The 15,005-nt window shown below is 40.4% G+C and overlaps 2 protein-coding genes across 7 annotated transcripts in view; both read right to left on the minus strand.

The window, feature by feature from the left end:
• The window catches only part of dnajc21 (DnaJ heat shock protein family (Hsp40) member C21), an 8,240-nt gene extending 459 nt beyond the window's left edge, over positions 1 to 7,781 (minus strand). Inside the window, exons 1-13 of one of the 6 annotated variants that reach the window (XM_083563560.1) lie at positions 7,694 to 7,781; positions 7,369 to 7,489; positions 6,706 to 6,799; positions 6,080 to 6,203; positions 5,627 to 5,755; positions 4,826 to 5,130; positions 4,591 to 4,727; positions 1,771 to 1,861; positions 1,485 to 1,664; positions 1,089 to 1,137; positions 788 to 957; positions 522 to 606; positions 1 to 170 (exon numbers count right to left, since the gene is read on the minus strand). The exon at positions 1 to 170 is cut by the window's left edge and continues 459 nt beyond it. In XM_083563560.1, the coding sequence (XP_083419686.1) occupies positions 12 to 170; positions 522 to 606; positions 788 to 957; positions 1,089 to 1,137; positions 1,485 to 1,664; positions 1,771 to 1,861; positions 4,591 to 4,727; positions 4,826 to 5,130; positions 5,627 to 5,755; positions 6,080 to 6,203; positions 6,706 to 6,799; positions 7,369 to 7,465 (1,620 nt within the window). In that variant the 5' untranslated portion in view covers positions 7,466 to 7,489; positions 7,694 to 7,781 and the 3' untranslated portion in view covers positions 1 to 11. Of the gene's footprint in view, positions 171 to 521; positions 607 to 787; positions 958 to 1,088; positions 1,138 to 1,484; positions 1,665 to 1,770; positions 1,862 to 4,590; positions 4,728 to 4,825; positions 5,131 to 5,626; positions 5,756 to 6,079; positions 6,204 to 6,705; positions 6,800 to 7,368 lie in introns of all 6 variants that reach the window. The other 5 variants (XM_083563562.1, XM_083563559.1, XM_083563561.1 and 2 more) reach the window with 5 other exon arrangements.
• A 927-nt stretch (positions 7,782 to 8,708) lies between these two features.
• aurka (aurora kinase A) lies at positions 8,709 to 14,700 on the minus strand. Its single transcript, XM_083564736.1, has 9 exons — positions 14,436 to 14,700; positions 13,361 to 13,423; positions 12,687 to 12,963; positions 12,565 to 12,607; positions 12,010 to 12,201; positions 11,791 to 11,929; positions 10,612 to 10,760; positions 10,347 to 10,521; positions 8,709 to 9,510 (listed from the first exon to the last, which is right to left on the minus strand). The coding sequence occupies exons 2-9, from the start codon at positions 13,418 to 13,420 to the stop codon at positions 9,331 to 9,333; spliced, it is 1,215 nt and encodes a 404-aa protein (XP_083420862.1). The 5' UTR covers positions 13,421 to 13,423; positions 14,436 to 14,700; the 3' UTR covers positions 8,709 to 9,330.
• Positions 14,701 to 15,005: the final 305 nt, after the last annotated feature.

Consider the following 15,005-nt stretch of genomic DNA (forward strand, 5'->3'; position numbering starts at 1 on the left):
TGATGATGAGCTCATCTGTTCTTTCTCTTCTCCTTCCTGCTTTTGTCGTTGCTGGTGGTGTTGGACAGCAGCGCTGTGGCGTGACCAGTTGACTTGAGATGATCAAACAGTTTATTCCTCGTGCCAAATTCACAATGGCAGATCACACAACGCAAATTCACCTCCTTCTGCTGGGGGGGAAAGAGAGAGAGGAGAGAGAGAGAGAAAGAGAGGAGAGAGAGAGAGAGAGAGAGAGAGAGAGAGAGAGAGGAAGAGAGAGAGAGAGAAAGAGAGGGAGGAAGAGAGGAGAGAAAGAGAGGGAGGAAGAAAGAGGAGAGAAAAGAGAGAGCAAGAGAAAGAGAGAAAGAGAGAGAGAGAGAGAGAGAGAGAGAGAGAGAGAGAGAGAGAGGGGTGAAAGATCAGAACAATAAGAGAAGGGAGACAGAGAGAAAGTTAAGGAATGTTAGATTTTACTGTGTAAATAGTACTACTGCATCCACACACACGCACGCACGCACGCACACACACACACACACACACACCTCTTGGTTGGGATCTACAGCTCCATTGGCTTTGTTGCTCTTGTTGGAATCTTTTCCATTTTTTTTGTTTTTCGTCTTTCCAGAGCTGAAAAGAAAAAACACATTTCAGGAGTTAAATCTGGAATCTTTGGGATCTGCAGGGTTTAGTGATTAACAGACCCACAGTAAGGAAGTTCTCCTTTGTGTGGTTCTTTATTGAGATGAGAACACACTCAGGCAGAAAGGTGAAACACAGTGTGTTTAAATTTCACAAATCATTCACACACCTTTTATTGGGTTCCGGTTCATCTTTCTTCACCTCCTCTGCAGGTTCCTCTGCAGGTTCCTCTGAGCCGGCCGGCTTGGCCACATTATCTCCTGATTGGTTAGAAGGAGGGGTGATGTCATCTGTGGAGTCTGGAGCTGGTCTCTCAGCCACTGGCTCTGCTGGAAAGTTCTGTAATGAAAAAAGCGATTATGTGGGGCATCAAAATAAAAACTGACGTTATGAGTTTCAGAGATATTTCTATTGGTCAGTTAGTTTCCGATGTGAAATTTGAGATCCTGAGACGCACAAATAAAACTCACATTCAAGTTCTTCTGCTGTCGCTTCTTCTTCTTCTGTTTCTTTGACAATCTGCAATCACACATTAGTGTTAAATTAAAATAAACACAGTTTTAGTTCATTCAATGTATATTTATATTATAAAGATTATTTAGGTTTAGATCATTAAAGATGAAATAGGCGATTTTTAGGTTCATATTATATTAAAGGAGCAGTTTGTCCAATTAAAGGATATTAAAGAGACCTTATGTGATTTCAGGTTTATATCATATTAAAGCTGCAGTAAGAAATTTCAGGTTTATATCATATTAAAGCTGCAGTAAGTGATATTAGCAGGAAGATCATTTTAAATATTAGCCCCCAACACAGGAATTCAGCAGGAAACCGAGGGATGATTAATGCAATGTTTTGTGACCCACTTTTGTCTGGGTGTGTCCGTCTCCCTCTCCTCATCTTCATCTTCCTGTTCTCCATCCTCCTCTTCCTTGCCATCTTTCTCTGCCATGTTTCGACTCAGAGACTCTTCCTCCTCCTGAAGCTGCTGCCGGAGCAGAGCCACCATTTCTCTGTGCTTTTTCGACTTTTCATGATTCTTCATCCTGAGTCCGGAGAAACACAACAATTTACACATGAATGAGGAATGATGAGAAAACGTATTTTCATACGTGTGTGTGTGTGTGTGTGTGTGTGTGTTTGTTTACTAACGCTTTGTCAGTTTTAAAGGATTTGTCACAGGCAGGACAGTAAAGGTCGTCGTAAAGGTCGTCCAACTCGTCAGAGCCGTTCACAGGGTCCGCTACAGACAGACGAAGGAATTGAAAATTACCAAAAGTTGTTTATTTGTCACACAATCTTAATAAAAATGTGAATTTTTAACGAACATTGTAAATTATGAACATTCGTAGTACAGAACTTATATTACAGGACCAGTGTATTAAAGATGTGATTTTATGGGTTGATAAAAAAGTTTCACTAAACAATTCTGTATATATGTAACATTAAAGGTGCACTATGGGTTGTACCAATAGAGGGCAGTATGGGATTATAGGTTTAGGTCATAATAAACATGCATCTATAGGGTCTTAGGGTTACACTATTAAAGGTGCAGTATGGGATATTATGGGCTGTTTTATTAAAGGTGCAGTATGGGATATTATGGGCTGTATTATTAAAGGTGCAGTATGGGATATTATGGGCTGTTTTATTAAAGGTGCAGTATGGGATATTATGGGCTGTATTATTAAATGTGAGGTATGGGATATTATGGGCTGTATTATTAAAAGGTGCGGTATGGATATTATGGGCTGTATTATTAAAGGTGCAGTATGGGATATTATGGGCTGTATTATTAAAGGTGCAGTATGGGATATTATGGGCTGTATTAATAAAGGTGCAGTATGGGATATTATGGGCTGTATTATTAAAGGTGCGGTATGGGATATTATGGGCTGTATTATTAAAGGGGCAGTATGGGATATTATGGGCTGTTTTATTAAAGGTGCAGTATGGGATATTATGGGCTGTATTATTAAATGTGAGGTATGGGATATTATGGGCTGTATTATTAAAAGGTGCGGTATGGATATTATGGGCTGTATTATTAAAGGTGCAGTATGGGATATTATGGGCTGTATTATTAAAGGTGCAGTATGGGATATTATGGGCTGTATTAATAAAGGTGCAGTATGGGATATTATGGGCTGTATTATTAAAGGTGCGGTATGGGATATTATGGGCTGTATTATTAAAGGTGCGGTATGGGATATTATGGGCTGTATTATTAAAGGTGCAGTATGGGATATTATGGGCTGTATTATTAAAGGTGCGGTATGGGATATTATGGGCTGTATTATTAAAGGTGCAGTATGGGATATTATGGGCTGTATTAATAAAGGTGCAGTATGGGATATTATGGGCTGTATTATTAAAGGTGCGGTATGGGATATTATGGGCTGTATTATTAAAGGTGCGGTATGGGATATTATGGGCTGTATTATTAAAGGTGCAGTATGGGATATTATGGGCTGTATTATTAAAGGTGCAGTATGGGATATTATGGGCTGTATTAATAAAGGTGCAGTATGGGATATTATGGGCTGTATTATTAAAGGTGCGGTATGGGATATTATGGGCTGTATTATTAAAGGTGCGGTATGGGATATTATGGGCTGTATTATTAAAGGTGCAGTATGGGATATTATGGGCTGTTTTATTAAAGGTGCAGTATGGGATATTATGGGCTGTATTATTAAATGTGAGGTATGGGATATTATGGGCTGTATTATTAAAAGGTGCGGTATGGATATTATGGGCTGTATTATTAAAGGTGCAGTATGGGATATTATGGGCTGTATTATTAAAGGTGCAGTATGGGATATTATGGGCTGTATTAATAAAGGTGCAGTATGGGATATTATGGGCTGTATTATTAAAGGTGCGGTATGGGATATTATGGGCTGTATTATTAAAGGTGCGGTATGGGATATTATGGGCTGTATTATTAAAGGTGCAGTATGGGATATTATGGGCTGTATTATTAAAGGTGCAGTATGGGATATTATGGGCTGTATTATTAAAGGTGCAGTATGGGATATTATGGGCTGTATTAATAAAGGTGCAGTATGGGATATTATGGGCTGTATTATTAAAGGTGCGGTATGGGATATTATGGGCTGTATTATTAAAGGTGCGGTATGGGATATTATGGGCTGTATTATTAAAGGTGCAGTATGGGATATTATGGGCTGTATTATTAAAGGTGCAGTATGGGATATTATGGGCTGTATTAATAAAGGTGCAGTATGGGATATTATGGGCTGTATTATTAAAGGTGCGGTATGGGATATTATGGGCTGTATTATTAAAGGTGCGGTATGGGATATTATGGGCTGTATTATTAAAGGTGCAGTATGGGATATTATGGGCTGTTTTATTAAAGGTGCAGTATGGGATATTATGGGCTGTATTATTAAATGTGAGGTATGGGATATTATGGGCTGTATTATTAAAAGGTGCGGTATGGATATTATGGGCTGTATTATTAAAGGTGCAGTATGGGATATTATGGGCTGTATTATTAAAGGTGCAGTATGGGATATTATGGGCTGTATTAATAAAGGTGCAGTATGGGATATTATGGGCTGTATTATTAAAGGTGCGGTATGGGATATTATGGGCTGTATTATTAAAGGTGCGGTATGGGATATTATGGGCTGTATTATTAAAGGTGCAGTATGGGATATTATGGGCTGTATTATTAAAGGTGCAGTATGGGGATATTATGGGCTGTATTATTAAAGGGGCAGTATGGGATATTATGGGCTGTATTATTAAAGGTGCAGTATGGGATATTATGGGCTGTATTTTTAAAGGTGCGGTATGGGATATTATGGGCTGTATTATTAAATGTGAGGTATGGGATATTATGGGCTGTATTATTAAAAGGTGCGGTATGGGATATTATGGGCTGTATTATTAAAGGTGCAGTATGGGATATTATGGGCTGAATTATTAAAGGTGCAGTACCTGTCTCGGCTACGTCCTCCTCCAGCTCTTCTTCTGTGTCTCCAAACTCTCGTCCATACTGAAGTTCCATCTGCTGCAGCTCCTGCTCCAGTTCAGCCATCGCAGACCATTTCTGCTCTTTATATTCCTCTGCCAGCCTGGGTGATAGAGAGATGGGGAGAGAGAGAGAAGGATTGACGGTTACGTTAAGTAAATCAGACGCTCTGTTTAAGATAAAAACCTTAGAGACTCTCACTTCGCCTGCTCCAGTTTCTGCTTCCTCCTCAGCTCCTCCACTTTCTTGGCTTTTTCAGCGTTCTGCTCCTCCACCAGTTTCTTGTGAGCCTGCACTCGTTTGTCACGTTTGCGCACGAAGGCCACTAGCTGGCGCACCAGCTCACTGCGCTCCTTCCTGGCCTTATCACGGGTCTTTTTGTTCTCTTTCTCCATGGCTCTCTTCTCCCAGCGGTTCGAGGCCTGGCGCGTATCGTACTCCTCCTTCCACGCAAAGTTTTTCCGGGTGCAGAAACTCTGCCAGCAGCCGTAGAACACGTGCACCACCTGCTCCGAGGAAACACCAGCACGTCTCTTTACCTTCATATTAGCATTTAAATACTACAGAGCAACTGATATCAGGAACATGATCATGTTACACACAGATTACACACACTGTGGGCCACGTTTTATATGACTTTAAAGATGCAATAAGTGATTCTGGGTTTGTATCACATTAAAGCTGCGTTATGAAAATTAATATAAGCTCGTATTGTTTATATTATTGTTGCAGCATTATATTGTAATGCGTTTCTGTTCGATATCTATAATAAATCAGTATTTAATCCATTTTTATTAAGCAACAAGTGATAGATTGTGTCACCATGACAACTCTAAAGCAACATCGTTCAAATAAGGGACATTACATTAAATGAGTCTGTGAATGAGGTTTTAAGATTCAAAGCGACACAATTACATATCTATAATAAACATTTACGCTCTATATTCTATTCAAACTACTATATTTTGAAACACGATAACGAGAACTACGGTTAAACGTTACCGTATCGTAGTCACTTTGGGAGTCTCCAAACGTGGGAAAATCATCACACTCATCATCCTCCTCTTTACTGTGCTCCAGTTCCTCCTTGGCGATGGATTCGAACAGGTTCCTATACACTGTGTAGAAGCCCTGCGTGGGACAAGGAGCTTTTTCAGATGTTCAGTAATGAGAAATTTGACACAAATTATTAAGAGGAGAAAATGGTGAAATTAAAAATAGACATTAATTGAATCAGGTGTTTGTACGTTAACAATATAGAATTCCTTTGAGTAGACTATTTTTGATTAAAACAAACTTTTTGCTCTGTAAAGAAAAAAGTAATAAAACAACCGCCAGATTGGTTTTGGTTGCAGTCTAATTCTGCGCTTTTGCTGGCGCCTAGTGACTGACTGTGATACTGCAACACATTTAACATCAACACTGGTTCCTAATTAACTCTGCACTCTGACTTACCTGCTCATCTTCTCCATAACCCGAATAACAGGTGACTGTAAAGTACTGCAGAAGATCGATGCTGTCATCCTGATACTCTCCGCTCACGCCACCCTTCAACAACGCCTCCCGGTGGTTATCGTACCTATAAGCAAAACAGAGGACAGAACAGGATCATGATGAGGTCTGATAGGAAAGAAATTAATACCGGACATATAATAATCCTCTTCAACCTGCTTTAAACTCTGTATATGAAAAATGAACCAAAGAGTCCTGAAGGTAAATAATTTCAGTAGAAAAGGAAATGAAATGAGTTCTGGTCTGATCTGTTTCATTAAAGGTGCATTTAATAAAAAGGTGCACTGTGTGAGTCTGGTTCTGTATTATTTTAAAAAACAATACAGATGTGTGAAATTATACATGAGACACAAAAGTGTGATTTTTAATAAATATTCATTTAAATAACCTTTTATTTATCCACAAAAAATAACCTGCTGAAAAGTTTAGCACCAGTTCCAACATCAGTTTAACACTTTCAGCCCCGAACGACTCTCCCGTCAGAGGTTTTCCTCTGTGCTCAGGTGCAACAGCGCAATCATTGCATGTTTATATGTTTATTACGTGTTATGAAGCGAAGCGGTGCTCACCAGGCTCTTTCCTGTGGGTCGCTCAGAACATCGTACGCCGCCTGGATCAGTTTAAACTGCTCCGCCGCCTCGTCTCCGTTCTCCAGGTTCTTATCTGAAATCAGTCGTCTGTGTCAGGGCTCTCAGAAAAGCAAAAGTTTTATCACCCTTAGAATAAAATAAGGCGGGGTTCATAAAATTCCTTTAGTGTAACAAGTATAAAAATGGTGGCATGTGGAATGTCAGCATGTTAATAGTGAATAAATTACATGACCTCAAACTTTTTGACACCCCCCCACCCCCCCTCAAAGTAACACAAGAAAGTTATACATACTGTATGTTGTGTTACAGTAAAACACTACCTGCTATGTGAAGATAGTGGTAAAACAACGTCACACGTTTTATTCATTTATAGTTACACTAAATGTTGTGAAAAGTCCACAATACAACACAAACTATTTCCTGTTCTGATGAATAGGCCTCTGTCTGTAAGAAGACGTTGACACTGGAGACTCCTTCGTGTGAAATAAACGTCTCCTTCGACAATATAAAGAACCATACAAGTTCTCCAGGCTGCTTTTGTGTACTGAGGGCTCTACAAGTCCCTGTGAACGAGCTGTTAGTATAGAAAATGAGACAGATCATGTAGAAGCTCTCAGGAACCACAGGAGAACTCGGACCCACCTGGGTGCCATTTCAGAGCTAGCTTGCGGTAGGCCTTCTTCAGCTCGTCGTCTCCAGCGTCCTTTTTCACCCCCAGCACCTCGTAATGACACTTCATGTCGGAAGTCGTGATTCAAGATTTCTAATAATGAAATATTTTGTGTAAATCAAACAGACAGCGATTCCGGTGACAACAACTCGCTTAGTTTTGGATTGTTGTCGTCGAAAATAAAACAAAAGAAACGTTTATGCCTTAAATATACAAGTAAAAGTGAACCTTACTGGTTAGTTATTTGACACAAAACCGATAAGAGTGCAATAAAAGCCAGAAATTTAAAACACTGACTTCCAAACACGCTGTCGTCTATCAACAATGTGGAAGCCGGTGTCGCCTGGGGATGACGTCACAGAGCCGGAGCTGACGTCTCTGTTCTGATTGGCTTACATTACATTAAAGTGAACGCTAGATGGTGCTGCGCTTATGTACTGTTTTAAACGCCTGAATAATCGCTTATTATAATTCGTTTGTCGTCCGTGGTAATACAATTTAAATAAAGTAGCACATTTATTTATTTTTACACTTGAAAAATCATTGTTTTCGTTTATATTAAAAAAAAATACACGTTATACTAAAATGAAGGGAAAAAAAATCTAGCAGAGGATGGTTTCGATCCATCGACCTCTGGGTTATGGGCCCAGCACGCTTCCGCTGCGCCACTCTGCTGCGCGAGAACAAACGGCTCCTAGAACTCTATTTAAGCACAATAGTGCAGAATATGTACTATTATAGTAATGTATAAATATGATTTAATTATTTTTTTATGCTGTAAAACCAAACAGATTCTATACCAGTGGTTCTCGAAGTTTATCTGCAATTCCCGACTTTTATCAAGTACAAAAACAGAAAAGTGTAGGGTATTCAAAATGAGGTTGTCATTTACTTGCATTAATCACCTAATTTTTGTTTGTGGTTGCTTTGAGTGAATGGGGTTTATTTTTAGAAGATTAATGAAAAACAAACAGATAAACCCTGCCGATCATTACCACCGCCTGTCGCGTCTTTATTCCCTCTAAAGACGCACCGCTGTTTAAGAACCACTGGGTTATACTGAGATGTTTTTCCAGCATGTATACACTAGGGGGCAGTATATAACTCATGACAGAAAACGTGTTTAATTGATGCTAATTTAAGATAAAACCAAAAAAATTGTTGATTTATAATCTATCGGTCTTTTAATTAAATCCCTCTGCATTGCCTGATTATCAAAAATAAATCTCTACATATTTAATCCCTACCAAACAACTCCTATTGAGATGATTTACTGCTGGTTCTTAAATCAATCGAACAAGAGACAAGAGAATAATATTAAACATTATTTATTTTGGCAATAAACAAGCATATAAAGGTTGTTTCAGTGTAGCTTTAAATAGTGGTGATGTGAAATGTTTTAAGATACAAAAACGCTCGGCACGTAAACCCACAAATCTTCCAGCAAAAGCACTTCATCCTGAGCACAAGCAGATCACAGTCACCTATTGCACTTTTCTGGAGGACAAACGACACTTGAACACTTAATATTTCTGCAGGAATGCAAACTGTTCATCGCGTGTTCATCGTAATTCCATGACTAGTTCGACTTCCTGTTGTGTCTGTGGGGGAAAAAAAAAATTAAACTGTGCCCAAAAACACTGAAATAAATCATTGTCCATAAAAAGAGAGAAGGAGAAAAAGCTCCCGAATTGTACAAAACATTTAACACTTAAAAACTAATTTATTATTTCAAGTAATAACAGGTACATTTTTCATAATTCTGAACAGATAAATATTTACAGGAGAGAAAATTTGGACAGGGGAAAGAAATGTCACGTGCACGTGAGAGGGAAGGGGGGGAAAGAAAAAAAAAAAAAGCAGCCAGGCTCAGGAATTGCTGCAGTTTTCCTCTGAATCTCGAATCCGTAGTTTGTTTGAGTCACGTGGAGTTTTCACTCGGAATCTTTCACGGCTCGGGTGAAGCTGCTCGGCTTCTTAATGGAGTTTTCCAAAACCCAGGGGTGAGTCAGGACTCCTTGGATGGGAAGCCGGTGCATGGGGTTGTGTTTTAACAGCCGGCTGATCAGATCTCTCGCCCCCTCGCTGACGTGGGACGGAAACGTGAACTCGACCTGCGGAGGAAAAACAAGACAAAAATCAAGTACACGTGTGGTGTGATGAAGCAGCATACACTGCATTTTATTCTAATTAGAAAACTAATCTCCAATTTATTCATCAAGGAACGACGGATTGTACTTTTAGTTCCGTTAGCCAATTGTTTTTGACCATAACACACACTGGAGACTGCGTCCATACACAACAGAACTTTGCACCATATCAAATGTTTTAACCAATCAGAATCAAGAGCTTAATCACAACCCTGAATTCAACGTCCTGCCTTGAAGACTTGCAAAAGGGTGGAAAATTCCCAGTAAATTTCCATAAACATTCAAGTTGAACTTTATCTGGGAAATTCGGGGAAATGTATATATGATGCAGTTTAAATATTTTATTTTGCTGCACAATAGCTTTAGGAAGTTAAACAGATTTATGTAATATGTCAGATGGACTTTTGTACATGATTTTGTGTGCAGGATTGAAGAAATGCTGCGTGTTCTGTGATGGAGGAATGCACGGGACCTGTAGGGGGCGTGGCCTCAGGAGCCCTGCAGTAAGTGTGCATGTGACTGAAATTTCTACTCCTTCATTCTGCACATTCGTCTGAAAACTGCATTAAAATCTGGACGTTTTTAACCAAAATTATCCTGCAAGTTTTTTCCCCCCTAAACACATTTAAGTTCCGTGTTATTGTCAAACCTGCAATTTTGTAAAGTCATTTATTCCCATGGAACGTTTTAAATTCCTACAATTTTGCAACACTACCAGGACGGTGCATTTTTGTTTAGAGGAAACCGTAAAAACTCCCGCTCTTTTACACGCCTGCGTGATACAAGAGATCTCTCCTCACCCTGGAGATTTTGCGGTACGTCTCTTCGTGGCTCTTCGTCTCGAAAGGAGGATTTCCGACCAGGAACTCGTAGCAGAGAACGCCCAGGCTCCAGAGGTCCACCTTCTCGTCGTGAGTTTTGCCCTCGATCATCTCTGGAGGGAGATAGTCGAGCGTTCCGCACAGCGTCGACCTCCTGCGGCCCGGAAAACCCGAGAGATTTAGGTCATGGAATGAGAAGGGATCAGCAGGTTATTGATCATGATGTTTATGTTAAAGATCATACCGGGAAGACGGAGTGTGGACGGACCACCCGAAATCTGCGATCTTCAGCTCCCCGTTTGCTCCCAACAGCAGGTTCTCGGGTTTAATGTCTCTGTGGATCACTTTCTTTGAATGGCAGTAGTACAAAGCATCAGCCAATTCCATTATATACTGCAAACACACACACAATTCAGGCACATTAATGCACAGCTTTACGCAATAGACTGAAATCCAGTCAGGTGAATCCACACAGCCTGAGACAACAACCAGAGGAACACCAGAAGGAGGGATAATACAGACAGACCATTCATCTCCGAGGGAAATTCACAAAGAGTCAAATAAAGCAAGCATCATTTAGCATAAAAAAAAAAAAACTTGTCAACCCGGAGTGTAAAATATCTGACTATTTGTTGAGGCAACGCCCTTGTGTGTGTGTGTGTGTGTGTGTGTGTGTGAGAGAGAATGCTTTTAAAATGACATGCTGTCACAAAACTATGCAGAGGGAAAACACGAGGGGGATTTTATATTACGCTGCACAACCTGTCTGTTATAATGGAAACGGACTTCAGACGTTTGTTCTGCGGCTTCGTCTGAGAATCACGAGCTACTTTGCATTGGGTTGTAATTACTGCCTGGTCGAAAGCATGACGTCAATACATTTTAATCCGATTTTAACCGTAATCAGGATTCCGGTTTGCTGAGAGACATCATTACTTTGATGTAACAGAGCAGGTTAATAACGCGTTCTCTCTCTTCAGTAACGGCTGGTTTACAGGGCCTCAATGGTGCAAACAAACTACGCCAACGCGCAACCATCGAGACAGCGGAGGTTTCCTGTGAATGATCAGGAACATCATAAACTGCATTCTCGCAGCAACCCGAGAGAAAGAGGCAGAGAACGGGCATCTGTTAATTGATGCTAGAAGATAAGCAGGAACTCGTTTCACTGATGATTTACAACGTCAAATGAAACCAAATGTGACGTTGTAAATTTGAATATTAGTAAATCACAATGGCAACGCTGAGTATTTTCCATCAATCAGAATCATCCAAAATTTGTTTCAATTGAAAGACAGAAAAAGTAAGCCCCGCCCACTTATACACATTTTAACCAACAATTAGTAATGTTCTAACAATAAGACTGTTCCTCCTGTGCACTGCGATTTCACAACAGTCAGATGGAGGTGACGCGTGTCCTCACCGTGGCACTGCGCTGGTCGTCAAACATCCTGCAGCGCTGCAGTTCTCCGTACAGCTCACCTTTCGGAGCAAACTCCAGGATGAGGTATACTCGAGCTGAGTCGTGGAAGTATCCATACAGGCGCAGGATGTTTGGATGCCTGTGCGGTGGAACAGAAGTTTTATAACTTGTGTATGGTACTAAGCAAAAAGATGCATGCCGGGGGTCTGGGTCACACACCTGAGATGAGATTGGATCTCCACCTCTCGCCTCAGCTGGTGCTCCACACCCGCTTTCTCCAGCTGCTTTTTAAAGAGCACCTTCAGGGCCAGGATGAACTTCGTCTGTCGCTCTCTGGCCAAGTACACGCTTCCGAACTTGCCCTTGCCGAGAGCGCGGCCAATGTCGAAGTTCTCCAGACTCCACGGCTTCCTGAAGCACGGGAGAAGAAACGGACAAATGCGTGAGGGAAGCAAAACTGAGATCGCTTGTGTATTTCGGTTATTGGCGATCACGGTCCTCGTTATGACTGATGACCGTTTAACTTCTAAAGGAGGAATTGAAGACACTTGGAACTGAAAGATATTTATTTTGCCACGTTTCTCTACACGCAAATATAAAACCCCCACAAAAGGTAACGTGCACAGTTAGCTGTGAAATAGAGGCCCAGGGTAAAATAAACATCTCCCAAAAAAAGAATTAAGGAAAAAATAAGATTTTGATTCACTGAAGCAATAACATGAGCCTGGTCTGGACGAGGCCCTGGTGTGTAGATTTCTGGAATGCATGACTTACTTCTCAGTGCTGGATGTGCTGGTCATCCCATCGGCAGGTTTTGCTGAAGAAAGAACAAAAACAAGGTGAAGGAATTCGAGACACACACACACACAAAGCGTGTAAATGGAGAGCGTACTCACGGTGAGGTTTGTCCTGTCTGGGCTCTGTGAGTTTCACACTCTCGGTGGTGGTGGTGGTGATGGGAGCAGGTTTGGGTTGGCTCGGTGCCGGTTTGGATAGAGTCTGCACAGGGTTGATGTTCTGCTCTCCGCCGCACGGGACTTTATGTTCGCTCCGAGGCCTCTGGATGCGCTGAGGGCCCTGAGTAACACCCAGCACCGTCGTGTGGGTCGGAGTCGGGGCCGGCTTGTGGCAACTCTGAGTCACAGGAATCCTCTTCGGCCCAGTGCTTAGAACCTGGAAGAAAAGCGGTAATAATAATAAAAAAAAGGAGGATGGAAGGAAGAAAGTACAAAATGTCAAAGAAAATAAGTGTAGATGTCGGGGAATTCTTCTCAACACGAATATGTGTTTAACCAGCTGTCATGAGCAGATGAATTAGATCAACATTGCTGCTGGATAAATTGTCTCCAGTTCCTTAGAAAAACACATCCAAGGACCAACAATCAAACCGGAATAAAAAGCAAAACGCTAAATAAAGAGAGCACTGTGATGGTTATATGAGACAAAATCAACACCATGTACATGGTCAGATGAACAGGACGTGGATTTCACAGCAATCATAAGTCAACTTTAAAATAAAAAACAACAAAACAATGTGCAGTCACACTGAAACCGGTATACAACATTTTACCTTTTCGGTTCTCTGGCTTGCCAGGTCCTTGGATGATCTGATCCTTGCAGCAGGATCCATAATCTAAAGAGAATCAGGGAAGCACATGGTGAGGAAACACATCAAGTGCAACATTGAGGTTTTTTTTTTTTTTTTACATTACCGTGGGCACAAAACACAGTAACCGGTTACAGAAAAGCTGTAGTCAAATCACAGTCTAGTTTAAACTGCATTCAATTATATCCAATTAAATTTAAAAACAACAACCAGGGGCAAATAAACCCAATTTAAACACTGGCAAGACTCTGATTGGCTACACTGAGAGTCATCAATTCCTATTGGCTGCAAGGAATTCTCTCAGGACAAGCCAAGAAGCTTTGGTTATTTCTACTATACAAGAAAGAACTATAAAAACTATAACCAAGAGTAAATATAAACAAACACTATGCAGTGCAGAAAACATCAGCAGCAGTCAAGTGGTGCAAAAAAACCAGCATGTAAACAGTAACTGTCAAGTATAAATAAGAAATAAATGAGAGGAGAAATAAGTGTGTTATGTTCAGGTTGTACATTTACATTACGAATTATGAATTATGAATGCGCCTTCACGTGTGTAAGAACATGGCGCATGGATATAACTGATTTGCCTCGCGGCCGGATCTACTCTCACTCTAAACAGAATGGAGAATTCAGCAGCTCCGTGACGTCACCTGCTTCATCCGGAAACACTTTAGAAGTAATCGATTATTATGATCGATATTTAGACTTTACTTACATTACAGGCGAGTTAGAAGACTAGTCATTAGGTCAGTGATCTATTAGTTAAATAACTTCGTGATAGAAAATACAAGTTAACCGTTAATTAGTGTGTTTATCCTAAATCAATGCGCACTCCCTACTTAGGCTCACTAGATACAATATAAGTGAACAGCGTACACACGATCTATATAGTGCACTTCATATTAAACAAGGAGGGATTTTTACACATGCAGCCAATAGCACACAAAGATATAAAAAAAAGAAATACAGCAATACGCGGTTAATATCAAAAATAATATTTACAATAATACGTATTTACACGATGTAAAATACTTACAGCGTCTTAAATCGTATTCAGAAATTCAAACGCAAACCGATGAGCTGTGCTGCTAGCTTACTAGTCAAGCTAGCAAAGTTAGCACTAACGCTAAGTATATAAAACGTGACCGGATGCAGAATCAATATCCAACTCAATCCAGTACACTGTAATTTAAACTCTAAAACGTCTTTATGCTATAAGAACGCGTTATAGCCACATGCGAGCTCCGGGACGCGGATGGAGGAGAAGTTGAGCTGTTTAGGTTCAAATATCCCCCTTTTAAAGTCCTTTAACACAGACACGGCGCTGATTGGTCAGAACGAGTGGCGTCCTCGATTACTATTGGCTGTGGCGGAGTCTCTCTGCGTGACGAAAGGAGTCGCAAAGAAAGTCGGGAAATGCTGCGAGAACGTTTTGAGATGATTTATGACTGTGTGTGTGTGTGTGTGTGTGTGTGTGTGTGTGTGTGTGTGTGTGTGTGTGTGTGTCATTAAAAATGAAACTGTATTTTATTACATATAAACAATCTGTTGGTAATTTTAAAACAGTGTTTGCTTTTGTTTGTACATTTGAGGGAATATCAACTTT

This window comes from Silurus aristotelis (genome assembly GCF_946808225.1).
Source record: "Silurus aristotelis genome assembly, chromosome: 16".
Classification (NCBI taxonomy): Eukaryota; Metazoa; Chordata; class Actinopteri; order Siluriformes; family Siluridae; genus Silurus; species Silurus aristotelis.